This window comes from Calidris pugnax, unplaced genomic scaffold (assembly GCF_001431845.1).
Source record: "Calidris pugnax isolate Ruff unplaced genomic scaffold, ASM143184v1 scaffold41, whole genome shotgun sequence".
In the NCBI taxonomy this organism is placed as follows: Eukaryota; Metazoa; Chordata; class Aves; order Charadriiformes; family Scolopacidae; genus Calidris; species Calidris pugnax.
In genome coordinates, this window is record NW_015094509.1 from 3,851,230 (window position 1) to 3,872,776 (window position 21,547).

The 21,547-nt window shown below is 38.5% G+C and overlaps 1 protein-coding gene across 5 annotated transcripts in view; it reads left to right on the forward strand.

Annotated features, from left to right (window-relative positions):
• Positions 1-21,547, forward strand: part of RALYL (RALY RNA binding protein-like) — a 429,417-nt gene that overhangs the window by 376,208 nt on the left and 31,662 nt on the right. For all 5 annotated transcript variants that reach the window (XM_014965562.1, XM_014965563.1, XM_014965564.1 and 2 more), the window contains 2 exons: positions 17,399-17,446; positions 21,228-21,391. In XM_014965562.1, coding sequence (XP_014821048.1) covers positions 17,399-17,446; positions 21,228-21,391 — 212 coding nt within the window. The remainder of the gene's footprint in view (positions 1-17,398; positions 17,447-21,227; positions 21,392-21,547) is intronic.

The window sequence follows — 21,547 nt, forward strand, 5'->3', positions numbered from 1 at the left end:
GTTCGGACCAGGGTGTTCCCATTTATGTGCTGGGATTTCATGTCTGACATGGCCTGTTAGGTGTTTTTAAAAAAAAAAAAAAAAAAAAAAAGCCTAGTCCTGGCAGCCTCTGTTAGGAAAATATTCAGTTCACTCCCAAAATATGCAGGTTATTCCAATTCACAATCAGTTTCTGTGGGGGTTTGTTGTGGATTTTTACACACAGTAGGTTATAAGGCACAAAACAGAATGTAGCCACATGTCATCTTATGTACGACAAACACCATCCTGACTATCACATAGCACGAGTGGAAGGAGCAGGCATTATTCCTACTGTTCCCATCCAGCTTTTGTAGGGAGATAAATAAGAAAATTGTTTTTCTTCAGCAGAGGAAAAATATAAGAAGAAGAGGAGATACTGGATACATTTTGCACTGTAATATGATATGAATAAAAGTACCAACCTGGACATAATCCTGTAACTCTCATTTGTATTCAGGCCAGGTATTCAGGAGCTGTGTTTTCATGAAAATTATGGGAGGACTGAGCACACTTGATAGTTATTTAAACTCATTGTTTAGAAACAGCCAGTAATTACTTATGCATAAGACCACTCAGGCTCTGTGACCTGATAGGCAGCAGGAGGTCTTCTGCATTTGCAGAGAATACCATCTAAAACAATTAACCCTTCAATTATGTGTGAGGTTTAGTCTGGAGGCCAGAAGCAGAAGTCAGGGGACTTCAAGGGCTCTATGCATGGTAAGGCTGCCAGGGTAGTCCCCAGAGAGACGGGAGGGATTTGGGGGATGACAGCACATATGGAAAGCTGAGGATCTTCATGTGGAAGACGCTGAGAATCTGTATGGTTTAATTTCAAGCAGCATTACTGATATACCTCTCTTCCAACAATTTACCAAAACCCACAAGGATTAAGCTTTTCTATAATTGTATGCTTTCTATTATTATAAGACTCTGAAATAGTGTATGAATATCACTGTTTTATAAATTTATAGAAAGTGCTTTTGACTGAAGATATCTCTGAAGAAATTAAAAAAACATAGTAATGATAATGTAGGTCCATTTTTGTTACTGCATTTGTCAGTGTTTTTGTGTCATTACTCCATGTTTAAAGGTCTCAGATTATGTATTTTTCTACTCATCTGCAATCTAAATTACTATTTTATGGTTCCTCTATTTTCCTGGTATTTTCATTCTACATCACGTCCACATTCACACACACAGAAAAATATATATTGCATAGAGAACAGACTAATGAATTTGGCCAAAAAATAAAAGTATTTTCCTAATTCCATTAACTTTTTTAGCAACAAACTCAACAAATTTGCACCTTAATAAATCCTTTTTCCTCTCTCTGACCTTAATGACATCAGTAACAATGTGCTTCATAATTGAGAAAGGCAACAGAGCATGAGATCACTTTTTTTCTCTTCTGGTTATTCTATTTGCCTTTCCCTTTTATTTACTCTCTGTTATTTCTCTCATCCAAGACTACTCTTTTATTAGTAATTCTAGGAAAACAATCCATATGCAAGTCATTTATGTTCTGGGTTAATGATGAACAATCCCTCAGTACTGAATATGTGTAGTTTAACCTGTGTATGAGACAAGATGTTCTCTAGAGGAGGGAAAATGTTGTGCAAGAGAATGTTTCTGAACAAAGTCAGGAGGCTGAAACTTTCTAGAGGGGGGTAAAAATGAAAGGAAATAAATAGGGATTCAGGAACATAAGAACAGAAATGAAAGTCCAGGAAAAAGAACTGCACAAAGAAGCAAAAAGGGAGGTATTTTCTTACAATGGAGAGGGGGAAGGAAGGACAATATTTGCTGGGTACGTAACTTCACTGTAGAACAACACTATTTTCTTCAAACTCATTGTGGTTTTCCCAGACAGTAGTCAACAATCCACGAGTTACAGAGTGTTTGGAGAGGTCTGTGTTAGGACAGTATTCCTCTTTCTTATTTCTGAGCTATCAACACCATAGCATCTTGGCCCACCCGTCTCTATGGGCTTCTGTGAATACATGCACCTTACTGTGGCAGACTAACAGGCACTTGAAACAATTTCATGAATGAGACCTAGCTCCCTACTCACACCACCTCTGAAAACTGAGATGGTTTTTCATCCTTTGTATGGCTATTGTCATACAAAAGACTTACTTTATTTTCGCGGGTTTTCAGATCATTATAAAGAAGTTTTAATTCAACATATTCCCCTTGTTAAGTATATTGAAAGATATAATAATTTTGAATTTTGATATTTTGAATTTCAAAGTCCCTATATTCCCTGTTCAAATCAGTCAGTTTGTATTTTCACATTGCTCTTCCACTTGTGTTGCTTTTATTACTTTTGTATGATAGTAACAATTGAAACTCTTCTTAATAATAAGTTCCTAGCATGCTAGAGCTTGTTCAAATGTTTGGGAGGATCTGATGACCAATCCCTCTGATTCCATGTTTCAAATCAGCTCAATCTTTTTCACTAGCAAGTGAAATCTGAGATTGGTTCATCAACTTAACATGCTTCTTGCACTTGTGCTAGAAGAGAATGGTGGGACAGCAGAGATAAATGTCTGCTTAGAAGACCAAACCACAGAAAGACAGCTAGTACTGCTATGCTAGCTTTTATTTGAAAGTCCACCTCACATCCTTCTGCAGTAATATAATTTACAGTTCCTTAATAAAGAGATTTCTTCTTTGGAGATTGACTACCCGTGATAACAATAGCAATCAGCAACTGGCCTTGTTTCCAAAATTGTTGCTCTACACCGTATATACACGTTGGCTTTCTGAAATGGCCAGATGCTTTAAACTTTGACATTCTCATTAAAAGCCACATCAAGAGCACTGCCAGACATCCTAATTTAGGTTTTTACTTTTCTTGTCTTTCTGTTTTTTTAAAGTTAAGGGAATACGTCAAAGAAGGCAGCACATGTAAAGCAGTGATAACCGTGCTGGCCAATTGGCTAGGCTGAGTAAGGATTAAGAGAATTAGGGAGGCAGAAGAAAGAAAACAGTGTAACCTAGGTGTTTATTTAGTACATATTTTTCATTGCAATGTAAAAGTATGAAATGTATAAAAAGGGACATGTTCTTCCTTCTATTCATGTATTCTCACCAAAGTATGTAAGTTTAAACTCTCTTCCCTGTTCTAGGTTTTGCCCTGAGGGGCAATGTAAAACCCTAAGGATGTAGGATCCTATCATGAATAATGATGGGAAGAAGGGAAGAATTTTTTCTTGATTGTTTACCATTTAAAACATTGATAATTTCACTGAAGTGGTGTGTCCCACAGAGCTGCCCCACCAGAGCTGGGATCATGGAAGAAACAGAAGATGTCTTCCAATGAGGTTGTAGAGTCTCCATCTGCTGAGGTTTCCAAGTCTCGGCTAGGTAAAGCCATGGCTGACATGGTCTAGCCCTGGATATAGTTGCCTGTGGGGCAGGAGGCTGGACCAGATACCTTCTAGATGTGCCTTCCAGCTCTATGATTAGGCAGGGAGGCTGCTTTAGCAGTTGGACACCTGGCACATGCAGTGATAATTTCAGCCTCTGACTTCCCTCTATGAAAATATGAGAATGTCCTGTCCCAGAGTGTGAGGCTTGCCAAGATAGGAGGCAGAGCAGAAAGAGGCACATGAGAGAGATGTGTTGCTTCCACAGAGCATACTGAAGCTCTTACTTCTCTCCTATGCTTTTTACAGTTTTATTAAAAGATATTAAGCTTTACGCTAGGAAATACTGTCTTTAGTGTTGCTCTGTTGATAGCCTTGTGTATGATACTGGGGAATGACAACTCACTTAGCATGCAGTAATTTATCCCTCATTTGAAAATAAAACAAAATCAGGACATGTCCTGACCAGGTGAATTTTTGACTAGTAAAATAAATCTTATCATAGGTTGTTTTCTACAAATTTAGCTTAATCTGAGATCTGACCTCATTTACAGATCACTTTTCAACTGCATTAGTATAACGCCTTTACACACCTTAATTTGAAAAGAAGCAGGACTGTGTTTAGGGTATTTAGGGTCATATTCAATAGCTTCTGTGTGATCCAAACTGCTGTTGATTTCAAGGAGTAACGATTTTGCTAGTTTTGGTTTTGGCTTGGTTGGAAATTTTTTGCCTTAGTTGCAGTTATGAACTGCAATTCAAAAGCAATCTGCAGTTTTCAGCTGAGTTTGGGGATTGTTTGCATCTCAGGGTAAGGCTGGGTTCGTATCACTCCTACCATTTTGCAGGCCACAGTGCTGCAAAACTTCATGACAGCTTTGTCAACACACCCCCATGAGGTTGCATGCACAGGTGTAACAGGTTGCAATAATTTTGCTGATGATGTACACCAAAAAAGATAAGAATTAGGTCACATTCTGTCTTACTGCTGGTGAGTTTTATTTCTAACCATTTAATTACTATGTTTCAATTACTTTTATTTGTAAAGTCTTCAGCTTTGGTTCTCAATTCATGTTAGGATCAGTTTTGTTCAATGAGAAGAATTTCTTCACAACCACATATTACAGTAGAAATAAGAGTTGGAGTGTATGCCTTAAATATGAAGTAGAACTATCAGAGTGGATCTGTCATGCATGACCACCAACTAACAGTTTATATTGCTATGACAGTGACTCCGTAGCTAATGATGAAGCGTTCATTTAATTTTAAAGGTATAAACCCTTTTCCAACAAATATAGAGCTCCTGATTATTTTTTCTTTTCAGTTGCCTCTAGTGCTTTACAGAAAAACAACCTTTCTGAACTCTCTCACACTTGGTTTCTGTAGCCCTTATGCTCAGGGGTAAGGACGGGAGGGGGAATTGTTCCATAGATAATTTTGCCAAACATTTTCATAACCACCAGAAAGTACTTGTAAGTCCCAGAAAATTAGGAATTTTACCAAAAGCAATTATTTGCCAGTAACTACCTGCTGGGTATGGCTTTGTTTATTCTCTTGCCATCTAAATCAAGGAACAGAAACTTCAGGTAGGTTTACAGTCACACTACAAACAACAAATAGTCAAAATGAAAGATTACCAACTTTCAGACAGCATTTTTCCTATGAACTATTTCTTTGCTACCTGAAAATAGGGAACACTTTCACAGAAATTAGGATCGATGCACAAAGGAGGAAAACTGGAGCATTTCACAAGCAATGTAATTCTTCCTACAGATCTATCCTTTTTTCGGTGTACAAGAGGATATGGGAAAGAAATGGAAGCTACATCTTCTGAGACAGAGAAGTTAGTGAAGCAAAACTGGAGGTCGTTAGTATGGCTTATATAGCACTATTACGCTCAAGTCTTCACATTTCTTTAGTAGAGATGAAAGAAACTAAGAGGTATTGAATGAGACTTTGTTTCCTCAGAAAACTAATCCTTTTATTCACTCACTCACATTAATCATGATTACACTTTAAATCTGGAATCAAATACAATTTGCTTTCAAGCAGACCTTGTCTAGGTGTCAGTAGTTAAGCGTATTTCATGTTCTGGCTGATACTTTATAGGCTATAAAACTGTCTTGCTGTGTAGAGCATTCATAGAAAAATAACATTCCAGTCATGTTAAGTTGTATAAGGGAGAGTAATGGTAATGTGGTTTTACTGGGCGAAGGCAAAAATTGTGTGCAGGAAGTTCAGCAAGAAGGTAAGGGAGGGGGAAGAAGAAGAGAGAGGGACCTTAACAGCTTTAATTCCTTCACAGAGTCTTGCGGTTTGGGAAGAGGTGCTGGAGGCAATTCTCAGCACTAAATTGTTATGGTAGCTTAATTCAATAGACTATATAAAACCAAATTTAGTCTAAGATGTGTCTGTATTGTTAACTTCTAATGTGCATTTCCCACAGTGATGAAATATTTGAAATGAAACTTTCTATAAATGTTTACTAGCCCTGATGAATAACAGTGCAAGTAAAGCCCTAATCTGACAGGGACTGTGACCACATGATATAGGGGCACATGCTAGAGAAAATGGCAATAATAGAAGCATAATGCTCCCAGAGCCCGCTTTTGTGCTGTCATTTTCTTAATATCTAAAATGTTATGAAATTAATCTGTATGGAAGAGAAAAGATGGATATACAGATCATTGTCTAAGAGCTGTGGCAGTTACTATATCTTAGTTCAGAGTGATGAATGTCTTTCTAAATGGGAGTCTGAAGGCATTAATATTTAATTTTTATATACATAAAATCATTTTTTCTAGAGTTGATAAGACTAAAGAAACATTTGTAAATATTCTCTCAAAGCAGGATAAAGAATATTCTCAATTCTAGTGTTATAGCCATTGAACATAGTATCTTACGCACAAATCTTAGTATTATGATCTTAACAGACAAAAACAATAATGAAACTTGCCCAGGTGCCCCAAGCAAATTGCCAATATGTGAATCTGCAACTATTTCCTTGGAGTTTAACACAGTGATATGAAGGAGTCTCCAGAAGAGGTCCTGTGTCATCCAAAGAGCGCATAAAATACATACTGAACTCCCCAAATGTATTGTGGTTGGTTTTTTTGTTTGGTTGGTTTTTTTGAACACAAGAGTCAGACTGTGGACCACTAAGTTGAAATCAGTTATACTACCAAACTATTTGACAGAGATTACAACATGTGATTTACGAAATGTGACTAGTGCATTCTAAGGAGCTCAGACTCAGGGAAAAACAGGTTAAAACTGAAGCCAAAAATGCAACCGGATCAAACTCTGCATTGGATATGCCCATCAAAAAGTCTTGAATGAGGAAGAAAGGAAACTATTAATATCCTATCTCATTGGGTGCCCTGACAGTGAACGAGGAACTGGAGTAAACCTTTACAGTGCAGAAGTAACCAGAAAGAAATGTAACAGGCAGAGCAAAGCAGGAGTAAAGCACCCAGACTGCACTGTCTTCCCTGCATGCCCAAGAAGGCAGGAACACAACTCTACAAGGAAACTTGAGAAAGATCCCTCCCTAAACAAAAAAGACAGGCACAGAATCACTTTTCTTGCCCATTGCAGACAGGAAAATGTGCCTAAGCTCCCTCCAAAGCATGTCATAGCTAAGGCAAGTCATAGAGGCCAAGGGACCAGCTTTTCAAGTTGGCTGAGACACTACTGCAAGAAGAATAAACACATATGGGTGTTCCCTAAGGGGAAGACAGTCTTCTAGTGTCAAATAATACTTCTTTGCAAATTAGAAAAGATATGTAGAAAGTTTTTAGCTGATGATTCATACTCCTCACATCTGTGTGACAAGAAATCAGTAGCTCTACCATATGTCCAAAACAATAAACTGCAATATGAGTACCATGACAAGCCACCAGGTTGTTTTGCCACATGCTACACTGAGGTGAGTCATCTAGGACCAAAATCCACTTCCCCTTATGAGACTAGATATGATGAAAAAATCCAGACATATGTTTAAGATTAATAATTATATCTGATCCCTTGATTTCAACAGTTTTATTCTGGATTTACAGTGATGCAGTTCAGAGTGGTGACATTTGAACACCATGCTGTAAATCAAAAGGCCTTTCTAGTTAATTTTAGGAATTCCTTTGTTTTGTGACTTTTTATTACCTTACAGAAAATAAATATTTTTTTCATCACTATGTATACAGAAAGCAAATGAACGCAGTCCCTTCCAGAGCACTAAAGTATTAGGAGGCACAGATTTTTCAGAAACCAGAGTAGCTGGCATAGTTAGCATTTGCCTAGATGATACACAGCTGGTTGTGTGATTTAGAGTTACCCTTTCCACTCGTCTCCAACCAGACTGGAATTGTGTCTAGTCCTGGGCTCAATTATGGAAGAATGTCCTTTGTATAAGATGCACTTCCCATACCCATTTGCCATGGAAATTACTGCACATTGGGTCAGGAATACAAGAATGTTTTCTAAAATTCACAATATCTGGTATTTCCATTTATATTGCAACTTCATCTGCAAAGCACACTCTTGGAAAAACAAGCAGGATACCTTGTCTTCACAAGCTGTACTCAGGACACTGACAGTTATGGTCTCTTTCATATCTCCATTTCGCTGGTTTAAACCTTGAGTTGCTCCATCCAAAATAATTCACTTCCACCCATAAACTTAGTGTAAATGAGAACAGAACTAATTTTAATTTAAGCCTTCTGCTTGTTTGAAAAGGGGAAAACATCTGTTGCAATTTGCTAGATTTTTTCCTTTACATAAACTCTGACATTGTCACATTGCAATTAATAAATCTTTTGTGAACTGTGCTTTTCTGTTCCATTCAGTGCTTCTAAGACTGGTTGTCGGAAGAGCACATAAAGTTTTCAGAGATCTGGTTTTGTAGTCTTAAATTGTCAGTCTTTCATCTCCAGTGCTACCACTGTGATCTTCATTTATCAATCTGCTGTTCAGTGAAATGCTGTAGAAACACTTTAAGGCCCAAACTCATCACTTATTCCTACACCTGTCGATGACAGTCTTCTGTACTTGTCAAACCAAGCTAAACGACACTCCTGCAATGTATACAATATTACTAATAAATTGGGTAATCAATCAAAAGTGTATGGTTTGACAGCAGTATCTTGAATACACTGAATTTAAAACACATTTTTAAGTGGCAGCACTCATTACTCTTGTACTAAGAAAAAAAGTACTGTATGGACAGCAAGAACTTTCCAGTCACTCTATACAAATAAAGGACACCTTGGGAAATGGTTAGGTCACTGGTTAGGACACTGGAAAGCTTTTTCATTATCTTACTACAAAATGTTCCTATGGGAAACATAAGTAATTGGAGATTACTTTAGATGACAGAAAAATAGTTTAACAGCAGGAGAAGAAAGGTCAGGGAGACATTTACTCAGGTGCCTTTACACACAAAAGCTATTTTGTTTCTAAAAAGCATCAGGCTAACAGTGTTAAGAATAGACAGTTCCTGCAGCCACAGTAAGTAGTTTTTATTAAGAGTAATTCTAATACTTAGCACTTAGCTGTACAGAAAATTGTTTGGACTAAATTTTACCTTGAAATCCTTGAATCACTTGTGCCTGTCTGGCTGCCGTAAACAGCTCCTAGACCAGCTGATCCCCAGTCTCAATATTAGTCTTGATGTCTTCACTATCCTCTGCTTCACAAGCTTTGCCTAATCCTCTACAGGAAAGTATCTAAGTGAGTTAATCACCTGACCGTGTATATGCAACTTTGAACATTTGCCCAACTTTTGCCTGAAATTCAGGTTGGACGGTAAGTTCAACCATTTTCCCTAAATACATTTCATTGGGAAAATAGCTTTCAAGAGAGAGGATGAGGGTAAAGAAGAGTTGTATCTGAAGACAGAAAAAAAATACAGCCTAATCATATTAGAAATAAATTCTGCCTAGTGCCTGCAGAAAGATACTTTAATGGAAAATAGAGGACTGTATATCAGCTATTTTACGTCTACATGTCTTGCTTGGACAAAATGTACCTCTTCAGATTAGATGTGCCAAAAACTTTTCAGTTTTGCAGAAGAGAAATTCTCCATTTACAGTACTTCATTCCCCGTTGTGCTTTCTAAAATTTGACTCCATACCTCTCCCCCACCTTGGAAAAAAAAAAATCTGTATCTTGAACTTATTAATTGAATGAACATGTAGAATTAGAATAAAACTTTTATTAACCTATGGTTACAAAACTATTATGAAAATTGATCAGTAATTGAAATATACAAATAGTAGGTTATGTTCAATCATTTGGAATTTTGGGTCAAGTTTTTGGGAACTTTGATGATTATTTTTTGGGTTTAACTATACCTATTTGCTCTCATAAGTGCATTATGGAAATGGATGTAAAATACTTTTCTGCAATTACTTTTCCTTTTCTGGCTCCCTATTTTTTGCTGTAAATCTCCAAGAATATATTAGTTGAAAGAATCACTGACAAAATTTGTCTTTTGACAGTAAGTATGTCAGCAAAAAGCAAGCTCTGGAGAGTATTCTCTTTCTCTGCAGAATATACAGCCTGAACTGCAAAACAGAAGTGTCCTTCCACTTTTACCAGCATCCTCAGCCTTAAATAAAATCTAATAATCTCTAAATTAAAGGTGGGATTCAGCCCACCAATTTAATTCACATCTTTGGGGAACATATGTAACCATCCACTGAAAAGTGGCCTGAAATATCCACCTTTTTTTTTAATAGGTCATGAAAGTAATTGTCATCTGATTGATTTTTTAACAGGGAATGTTTCCACCTCCTGATGCTCATTCTCTAAATCCTCCAGTTACCCTCACCCACTCCTTTTTTTTCTTTTTTTTTTTTAACATTACATCAATTTAGACTCTCTTTTGCACTCAACAGGAACAATTTCTAGCACTTTTTACATGACAAGAGAAATTATTTTACAAGTGACTGGAATACTGGTTTCAACCATTAGGTTGATACATACCTCCTAAAAAGAGTTTGATTGAAGGAATATTGCTTTTGTATTTAATATTTTTATCCAACTCTGACAACAGAGAAGCAATTGATAGTATAAATGGTGATAGCACTGTCAATTGAATTAAGATAAATTATGCCTGGTTTATCAACATTTATGATTTACAAATACATTTTTGTACCTGTGGAAAAAAAAAGAGACATCAACTAAGGGTGACTCACACGCAAGTCAGAAATTCTTGTTGCCATGAAAATAACAAAAGCTATTTCTTCTCTGTTCTGCATTAGAATGATAGAATCATAGAATCATAGAATTGCCCAGGCCAGAAGGGACCTCCAAAGGCCATCTAGTCCGACCCCCCCGCAGTCAGCAGGGACACCCCCAACTAGACCAGGTTGCCCAGGGCCTCGTCGAGCCTCTCCTTGAATATCTCCAGGGATGGGGCCTCAACCACCTCCCTGGGCAACCTGTTCCAGTGCTCCACCACCCTCACAGTGAAGAACCCTCTCCTCATCTCCAGTCTAAATCTGTTCCACTCCAGCTTGAAGCCATTGCCCCTCGTCCTGTCACTGCAGGCCTTTCTAAACAGGCTCTCCCCGGCCTTCCTGTAGGACCCTTCAGGTACTGGAAGGCTGCTATTAGGTCTCCCCGGAGCCTCCTCTTCTCCAGGCTGAACAACCCCAGCTCCCTCAGCCTGTCCTCGTAGCAGAGGTGCTCCAACCCCCTGATCATCCTTGTGGCCCTCCTCTGGACCCTCTCCATCAGGTCCATATCTTTCCTATATTGAGGGCTCCAGACCTGCACACAATACTCCAGGTGAGGTCTCACCAGAGCAGAGTAAAGTGGCAGAATCCCCTCTCTGGACCTGCTGGCAACGCATCTTTTGATGCAGCCCAGGATGCAATTGGCCTTCTGGGCTGCAGCTGCCCACTGCCTGCTCATGTCCAGCTTCTCCTCCACCAGCACCCCCAAGTCCCTTTCCTCAGGGATGCTTTCTAATACCTCGTCCCTTAGTCTGTACTGATGGTGAGGATTGTTCTGGCCTCGCCATCAGTACAGACTACTAACTATTTTAAAGTCAGAATTATGCCACTGAAGTCAGTTACACTCACGAGTGTTTGGAGTAAATGTAAATTAAACCAGGATGTGATAGTTAGTTTATAAAAATCTTTTGTAGTCATAGAACACAGAACACAAGAAAGATTACACTGTAATAATATATTTTCAGTATATTATATCATCACAAAAATAAAAACATAATAGCATCCATGTTTATTTCAAAGATGCAGAAGCATAATTTTGCATTTGCCTGATTGACACACATGCAACAGCATAGGAAATTTGAATATGTACAGCATTACAAGTCTGAAAATACAGGGGAATCCTTTATTCTTTGGCCATGCACAATTTAAAGCAGCTTAGTGTTAAGTGAAGTGAAGCTAAAAGAGACAGCTCATACAAGATTGTCTCGCTGATACTAGGTCAGAAAAGGAACCATGACTTTTGCTTAACAGAAACACACTTTATTGGTGAATTTTCTTTGCTCCAGTGTGAGCATTACAGTATCTTTTACTGTCTTCTGTTTTAATAGCAGCACCATGCACACAGTTCTGTTGTTAGTATTGCAGAGATGGCATGTGTTGTGGGTAAGTAATCTGCCTGTTTACAATGCCATTAGGAAACCGCTGACTCCACCAGTTCACGGGCTGGTTTAAACCTTTTCCTGCTTCCAACTTGCTGAGTATTTGGTATTCAACACCATGTGAATGATTTCCTGCAGCCTCCGTAACACAGGTTGGTGGGTTGCTAAGGAATAACTCTCAAGAGGTTAAGAGCCTTGCAGTCACCTTGATGACAGCGCCAGTGATTATGTGTGCAAATTTTTTGCTTCAAGTTTTATACCACGGCACTGACTAAAGCTTGTGTCTGTCCTTTGGCATGCATAAGTGTGGACAATTATGGCTGTAGTTGGAGAGATGTACTGGTCGCTTTCTCAGTATAATCTCTCTAACATATTATAATTGAAACACCATCATTCAATTAAAAAAAAAAAGCCAAGTGAACACCTGGAGATCTGGAGAAACAGAATTTTTTTTTTTTTTTTCTCCTATGTCATCCATTTTGGATTCTTTGCATTGCCATTGTTTCATAGGTTTTTCGGCACACGTGCAGGACAACTGCTTCATAGCCAAGAGGACTTGGAACTGCCTTTATAAAACCCTAGACATCTAACAGTCTCACATGATGTCTGCATCCGTGAGCTGTTAACTCAGCAGTCACAGTGAAGGACACAATCCCAGGAGCTACAACATGTTGCCTCTGTGTTGTCTGTGCTGCCACAGCTGCAAATAGCATTTCAGAGAGGGAAAAAAAAAGACCCAGGTCATAAATATAAAGAAGGATCCACATTAAGATTTCCCAGAGCTTTAAACCCACCATCCTTTTCCTGTCTTATTCCATAAGGGTCAACATCTACAGACAACGTCCTACAGTGCTATTGCCCTTCTGCTTTTTATAAAGATGTAATGGAAGGAGAAAAGTCTTTCCTCCGTGACCAACACCTGAATTCAGTCAGCTTTCTAAAAGGATAGGAAGCAATGGGAAAAGGAAAAAGAATTGAACCCCTTGCTCTGTTGGAACTCATAGTACTTCATCCACCTCTAGCACTTTTGGGTGTGATTCCCACCTTGAGGGAGGCTGTTGCCACATCTTTGCCAGTGGTCTCAGGCAAGGAGTCCCTGTATGTGAAGAACTGGTTCTTTCCTACTCCATATGAATGGTACAACCACACTGAAATGCCTTTGCCAGTGCAGAGAGATCCCAAATGGTATCTGGGGAAAGCAGAGATTCCTTCCCCACATCATACTGGAGACCCCAGCACCCATATGGTGGGACACGGGACTTAATTAGCAGCGATGCTCTTGAGTTGTGAAGAAGACTCCAATTACAATAAACTCAGACTAGAAATGCAAGCAAATCAACTCCTGTCAGCTTGTCAATTGTGCTAGCGGGTTGCACTGTGAGAAGCCACAATCTGTTTGCGTCTCATATCCCAGACATGGGGTCAGTAACCTTTTGGCAGAGAGGTGGATAAAAAGGACAAGTTGGATAAAGTTTGCTGCAGCTAAAGCCAGATGTATGCCCGTTTCAGAGGCTGAATGCCATGCAACATACAGAATACTGATGCCGAATTTGCCCCAAAAGGCGAAATAGAAACTGCAGTCTCAGAAAATAGAAACTGCTCAGAAAATAGAAACTGCTCAGAGACTAAGTTTTCAAGTCCATAAGCAGGAGGTATTTATTAACAACGTGTTGGGGAGCTCTCCAGGCCGCCCTGGACAAAGAGTTCCCTCGGTTAGCAATCAGTGCAGCTTTTTTATACAAGTTTGAGTGTAGGTTACATCATCTTTACATGCATATTCATATCTTTACATGCATATTCATATATAGGTGGAGTCTTCCATTTTGGGGAGTCGTCTGGTGGGAGTTCCGGTGCCTTCATCAGGGCGGGGGATCGTCTTGTGAGTCTTCCTCGGGTTAAACTTCTGAACTCTTCCTAATTTGGGTAGCTTCTTGGTGTACTTGGCAAGGTCGGAGTGACCTTGGTTCATCCTAAAATTGCTGAAGCCACTACTTCATGTTCTGGTGTTCTTTCCTATCAACTTGTTCTGTTCTCTCAGACAATTTATTACCTTCGTGATTTGGTAAGATCTAGCAAATGTAGCCTGACTGACCACAAACGGGGCCTGCAACTACTCAGAGCTATGACAAGTGACAGGAGGAGGAAGGCAGGAATGTAGGGAGTAGTCCTGAGACCAGCACAATGATGTCTTGAAGCAGCAAAACAGTGTTGTCGACCTTGTTAGGAGATAGGGGATTCAAAGAAGGAACCCAGCTTACATTTTAACTCCTTATTTCTGGAAGACTGCTTCCTTTTGAGCGGTTTCAATGCCTGCAGTTACATCTTACCTCAGCAGCAGCAGATGTTACTGAACTAAACCATGCAAAAGTGCAAAGCATCTTAACTTTAAGATTAGAGGTAACATCTGTACCAGAGCTGTTTTATAGCTTCAGCTGTAAAAGACTATATGAAAACTGATGGGGTTTCTCCAGGTGAAAATTAAAGACATGATAGCAGTATCAGATGTTTCTGAAGTAATGAAATGTTTGTGAAAAGTAGGACAAGCACCCCATAAGAGTTTACAAGAATTCATAGATTACACTGCCATGTGATAACCAGACACCAAAATGCGCTTCTACTTTTTCCTGCTCTGGTCCCACAGATAAGCATTAGACCATCCAGACTGAAACTGTGATTTGCAAAGCTGAAGGAGCATAAAGAACTTGAGTTCAGTTTCAAGACAGAAGTTACCTCAATGGGAACAGAGCAAAGAATGAAATTCTTAGGGGCTGACTGATGTGCAAAACTGTTCCTCTCAAAAGGGAAGTATTACCCCAGATGGCACACTAAATTAAAATAATAATAATAATATTAAAAAAAGATAAACCACATTTTTCAACAATATAAAAATATTCTGCATGAAGAATGCTATTTGAGAGGATCTCCTCAGTGGTACAGTGACAGTGCGAGAGCATAAGGCAGGGAAGGAGAGAAAGAATTAGTTGCCACACCAGAAACTCTTTCCTGCCTTTTCCCTACCCAAAACCTCCACTGCCTACAACTACCCTCATCTGAGCAACCTGTGAGCCTTTCTCAACCACTCAACCCTCTCTCAAGCCTACTGACATTTTTCCCCAGTGCACTCAGACCTCTCTCCCTCCTGTGCCCTATCAGTGCCCCCATTCCCAGGGATGGCTTTAAGCCACCTCTGTCATGGTATTTGTATATGGAAAGTGCCACACTCTGAAAGCTCAGGGAGGGACCAGCAGTCCTTATTTGCATCTTGTGGACCAGAGTTAAGTTGCCACAGAAAGATAGAGCTGCCCTTCAGTCTTACTCTGGCTGGTGCAAAATGAATTATTTTTCATCAGTGCCATGGTCTTCAACCTTGAAAAACAATTTATCTGGTCTCTATGCAAATTAAAGTAATATCACTCCAGGTGAAAGGTTTTATGTGACAGGCTTTTTAATTTTAATCTTTTTGCTTCAAATTGTCTGTTATCTTCTACTTAAAAAAGCAAATTGAATATTAAGTGAGCTTATTGCAGCTGTTAATCATTCAACGAAACAAAACCACTAGCAAACTGTGAATAGTTGTAAATAAAATGCTACCTCTTAGTTCCATGTAGACTGGCTATAGAGTGAAAGGCAAAATAAGTTTAGGGAAAATTTTGTTACTTATGTGTTAAGGTAAGATATAGAAACACGATCCAGATATAGAAACATGATCCCTACACAAAGTCTAACTACTATTACTTAATGTTATTTTGCTTCCTCTACCACACACAGCTTACCTACTTCTGCATTCCAGCCTCTCAGGGCTGTTTTATTTAATGTGTTCCACATAAAATGCACATAGGGCTTTCTTTCATCAAATAAATTACCAACAGGACTACAATTGGCTTTCTTACCTATCGCTTGCACTTGGGCATTTGCATCAAGGCAGATGTGGCAGAGGTGGAAATTTTCCCCTGACCTCCTGCTCCTTTGATGGGTGTTTTTGCCAGTTGCAGACAGGGGATATTGCAAGCCTTCAAAATTAAAACACAGGGATGGAATTATTATGAGGTAATTTAAACCTGCCAACTTCATTTTTTCCTATTTTAAGTGGTCAATCTCTGAAACATAGCAAAGGGAAGAAAAAGGGAAAGAGGCATTATGTGATGAGGAAAAAGAAACCCAAAAAAACTCCAGAATTCTTGACCCATTCTTCAAATTAACCACTACAAAAAAATTGAAGACATTTTTCTCAAAGTTCAAGAGCAGAAATTATCTACAAATCCATTCCCTTTGAAGACAAATCTCATTAATATGTAGCTACCATCATTCATCTATTATTTTCAGTGAATGTTTTCTTCTGTGCTTTGTCCTTTCTAACTCTCTCCTTTCTACCTTTCTCCTTTCTTATTTAAATCTCCTTTTCTCCTTTTCTGTGGTACTTTCTTCATGTCTCTCATCCTTTACTGTTCAGAATTGTCCTTCTCAGGCAAGTGGAAAACTTAGGGTTTGTGTTACTAGCCTTTCATCAGGCAGAGTACAAATCCTTTGTGACCTTTCCTTGCAGACTATTTATTAGCTCTTTGTTTATTTCAGATGTGTGAGGTAGATAGACTTCACTGCTATTGTTTCACCTTAAAGGTATAAAGTTGCTAATGGAATGCAAAGCTAGGAAGATCAATCTAAGACCGACTTTGCAATCGATAGCTCAAAAACCGTTTTCCTTTGGACCTTTACAATTTCCTACCTGTGTTTGTTTCCCTTAATGGTGCCCGTCTTTTCCCAGATTGGTATGCACATTCCCTTCTGAACTTGAGAAGAAAGGTGTCTCAGTAAAACTATCGCTTGCATCACTATTTTCCTAACTTTTTTCCTTTTCGCTTTATGATGAAAGAAGATTTGGCAAACTCAAGGACCAACACTCCAACGCTTTTCATGTTTCTCATAAATCAAATTCATTGTCTTATGACAATGAACTCTGCTCACCTACTCACTCACTCGCCAATCTTTCATGTATTTAACAGTCTTCCTAGTCCACTGATTATGCTGTTAGCCCAGCAAAGAAGAGAGCTTCAGTTCATTTGATCACTCAGAGAATTACCTTATAATGATGCTCTAATTACAGAACTGTCCTGCGGTGTTAAATCATTTCTAGATATGCTGTCAACTGTTTACACTGTTCTACATGCCCCAGACTCCACATTTCCAAATATACTACAGTGATAGCTGACAACAGCATTGACAAACATAATGTACAATGTGTGGTTGTGGAAAAAGAAGTGGAAGGAGTTTGAAGCAGGTCTTGGAATGTGAGAGTAAGCCAATATTACCACAAAAAGTTTTAATCAATGTCTATTTTTCTATTAACATGTTCATTCTTCTTTTTCTGTGTTGTTGTTTTTTTTTTTTTCCACAGTGGTTATGTCTTTGATTATGATTACTACAGAGATGATTTCTACAACCGGTATGTGTGGTTATATTTTTGTACATTCTATGCCATTTCTACTGTTTGTTTATAATGTAATCATAACATTTGGTTGGACAGGTCCAGCTCTGATTGTACATATTATTCATTTCATTATTTCTATTGTGTATCGGGAGAAGACTTATCTGAATATATCACAAACAGAGAAGATTACCACCACCAAATCTTTGCTCATTAAACAGCTCTTTTGGTCTTATCCTTCTCTAAGAGCTTCTGGGGTGTTTTCTGTGCTGAACAGTTTCCTGTAGTTTAATTGCTCAGTGTTTCTTCCAACAGAGTTATTCCAGGCTTACTTTCACTAGAACATACAGCAGCTGTAAAATTCTTCAGTATGACATTCATGTCTTCACGTCTTTGTCTTTTCATCCATGTGTATGAAAAGATATAGAATGTCTCCTGGAAAATGGGTCTTCCAAGAACATATAGAAGCCTAGAAGGACCTTGAGGGAAGCAAAACCACAAGTTGAACAGCAAGTGTGTTTCTATAGGAGGAAAAAAAGCGTGGATACCTGAGCAATTGGAGACTTGTGCCTTCAGTACGTACGCACAGCCTCGCTCAGCACTGTGGGAATTTATTCATTCAGATATAGCAGAATCACCACAACACAGGGTTGTCCTGGATGACCATTGGTAGCTAATTCCAACGCTGATCCAGCAGTGCTGTGGCTCTGCATCACAGCAGCCTGGTATAACATAGGCCAAGTGAGTCAGAGGGGAGCAAAGCATTGCTCCATCAACTTCTTATAATCTGAGATTTCTTTTAGGTAAAGCAATGGACAATAGCAGGGGAGAGGTCTGCACCCTGAAGTTGTCATGTGCTATGTACCTTTCTGCTACACTGCAGGAGAAATGTAGAAACAATGTTGATTCAGTTGATTCAGTTCAAGACATTAGTTCTAGTTGTGCATGAAAATGACAATTGTTCGCTTTGCACAGAGCTAAAAAGACTGAGCTATGAAAATATGGAGTAAAAGCCATCAATGCATTTTAATCCTGCTCACTCCAGCCTTGACAGTAGGAGTAGCTCGTGTCCTGGTAAAAGTTAACTTTCCTCAAGATTTAGTGCTCCAAATTTCACCAGTAGATTTGTATGTTTTTAAACAGAGTACTGTTTCTGATCTATGCCACATGAATATTAAAGTTACATGTCTTTAATTTTTTCCCTAATTCTGTATATTATGGGTGCACAAATGGACAACTATAATGGTTGCATTTCCACAATACTTATGGTATGTTAAAGGTTATTTCTGTGGAATTTGTTGTCTATCTTGGTTATTGTCTTATTTCAGAAAACCACTGACAGTGAAATGTGTCCATAAATCTATTCAATAGTATAATTTTCTGATTTAGAAATCTTTCAGGATTTAGACGGCAGAACTTCCATGGTAGAAAAACCAAATATGAGGTTGGCTTCCCAAAGCTGGACATGTTGATCTGTTGACGATAAAAACCTTAAAATGTTATGGGTTTGTGTCAGGTTGAAGTTAATGGAAGTGGAAGATGAAAAGCTCTATATAGTAGGCATGAAAAAGAAAATCCCATGGAGAGTTTGATATACTATCAACATGCCTATAGTAAATACAAATTAAGAAATATAGTCATAATTATCATCATAATTCTTTGAATTTCTGAACTTCTGAACTTTCTGAATTTTTGTGTTAAATCCCAAACCCTAAGTCCTGTTTTCTAATATTCCTTAATCTTCCAACCACCCCAAAGGGAGAATATACCTATCTTATCTTGACTAAAGTAGTGGTGGGGTCAGAAAAGGGTGGCAAAAATAGCTAGTGCTTTAAAAAAAATTGTTTGAAGACAGATTGAAAAGATTAGGACTGCAGAATTTAGAAGGGTGAGTGAAAGAAAAGGTACTGATATATGCACGAGTAATTATTTGGACACAGAATTGCTTTAGAAGTGAGCATTTCTGTCTATAATTTCTCATATAACAATCTCAAGGAAAGCAGGCAGGGTATTACAAAGCTGATAAAAGGAAGCATTTTTTTAAAGAAAGCGTATCATTGAAATATGTAGAACATGGTGCAACAAAATACCCACAAGCCCACAAGCTTTGCATAATTTCAAACATAAAAGTAAGAGTAGTAATATTAGATAACAGTCCTTTTATATATTTCAAAAAAGGAAGTGTAGTTTTGCATTTCACTACGTTATCTAAACATGAACTATGGCAAGCCAGAAAAAAATCACCTTTGGAGGAATAATTGCATAATGACCTTTCGCATTATAGCTTACAGTTCTTCTGAAACATTTTTTCCTAGTAACATCAAATGGGAGACGGTGAGCAACCTGCAGATCATCCAATATGATAAACGAGTGACAACAAACAATAATATTTCTGTTAAAAGTTCCAAAAATGTTTTAGTGTTCATCTTCATGCACAGTTGTTCAGTTATGCTCACAGTGGCTAGAAACTGCTTATTCAGGAAGAATATCTAAGGCCACGGAGTTCAGGTTCAGTGGGGGTCTCTGTGGCATATTTTGTAGGCAGCTATGGAAGAGGAGGGAGCTGCTTATATTGTCCATAGGACTACGGTACAGACAACAGTAAGGATCCTGGAATTTAAGCATTAGGTGTTTACTTGCCAGAAAATGGGTTAGAAGCCTTAAGTCTGATTCTGCTTTCTGTTCAGCATGCTGTTAGGCGTTGTGGTGAGTGAATTACTATTGTGTGTCTGGTTTTGAATGTGTGTCTGTCTGCCCAGATGGGTGACTGCAGTCAGAATTGCGAAAACTAAACATGCAGTTATAAATTTCCATAATTACTAGTTGCAAGTATCATTCGAAAGAAACTTGAGAATAATTTATGAGAATATTGCTTGTCCCTCTGCTTCAGTCTCTGAACTGGTAATCTTCATTTTTTGAACTTTATTCTCCTGACCTGTCGTTTTCAGAGCCTATAGTTTTTATACTCTAAATATGTCTGTAGCTTTGGTTTCCTTTTCTACTGCCTTTATTTTCTTCTATGCGGATTAGTTAGCTGCTCTTGATAACTGTGGTTTTATGTTTGGGGTATTCTACTTGGGAACACTAGTTCATTTCACTTGTAGAGCATATTTTCTTGACTGTAGTGGTAATTCTCTGAATATGTACTTGCTACTGTGGTTTTCGTTTGAACAACACTTTTTTTTTATTTTTTATTAAGCATGCTTGGGTGTTTTAGTGATTCTACATCAATTCATTCTTCAATAAAGAAAACATATGCCAGGATCTCTTTTCTATGCATTCAGAAAGACATATAGGTCCCTCACTATGAGGACTCTTTTGCTATTTTACAAACCGCAGGATATTGCTTTATGGTGACGGTTGGCTTCAGGAAAGTTCATTTCTTTTTCTGTCTTTAAGGACAGCAGATAGAAAACTAGAATTTAAGCCATGCATATAATAAAGGAGCTGAAATGTCACCACAACAAAATGTACTGCTGTTAGTTGTTTGCAATGGAATGGTGTGGACCTGTGGAAAGCAGGTTATGGATTTTCCACACTGCGAATAATAGAGTCTCATAATGCATCCCTCATTTAAATTACGCAAAAAATCTGAGCTATGCAGTGGTCTGTGACTGAAATCTGAATATGGCACTTAATGTGCATAGGTCCTTGAAATCTAATTTGACTGTGATATAAAGTGATTATGGTTTCAAAGGGTAATTTTCTCAAAGATAACATGAAAATTTAGTTGACAGGGCTTGCATGACATGAAATCACGGAAGGTTTTATGGAGTCCAGCTGACTTAATCTTTTCTAGGTTGTTTGATTACCATGGCCGTGTCCCCCCACCACCCCGTGCAGTGATTCCACTGAAGCGTCCTCGTGTGGCTGTGACAACAACTCGCAGAGGCAAAGGGGTGTTCTCCATGAAAGGAGCATCACGATCCACCTCAAGCGGGGCTTCTTCCTCAGGATCCAAATGTGAGTTGCTCATAACAGTTGGATATTATTGAAACATTGATCCTAGTAATTCCTGCAAGCAGACAGCATCCACTATATAACTCTGTTGCAGCCATTTCCCACCCTCAGCCTTTAGGCTGAAAAACTGGTTTGATTACCAAATCTGCCATGCCTTTC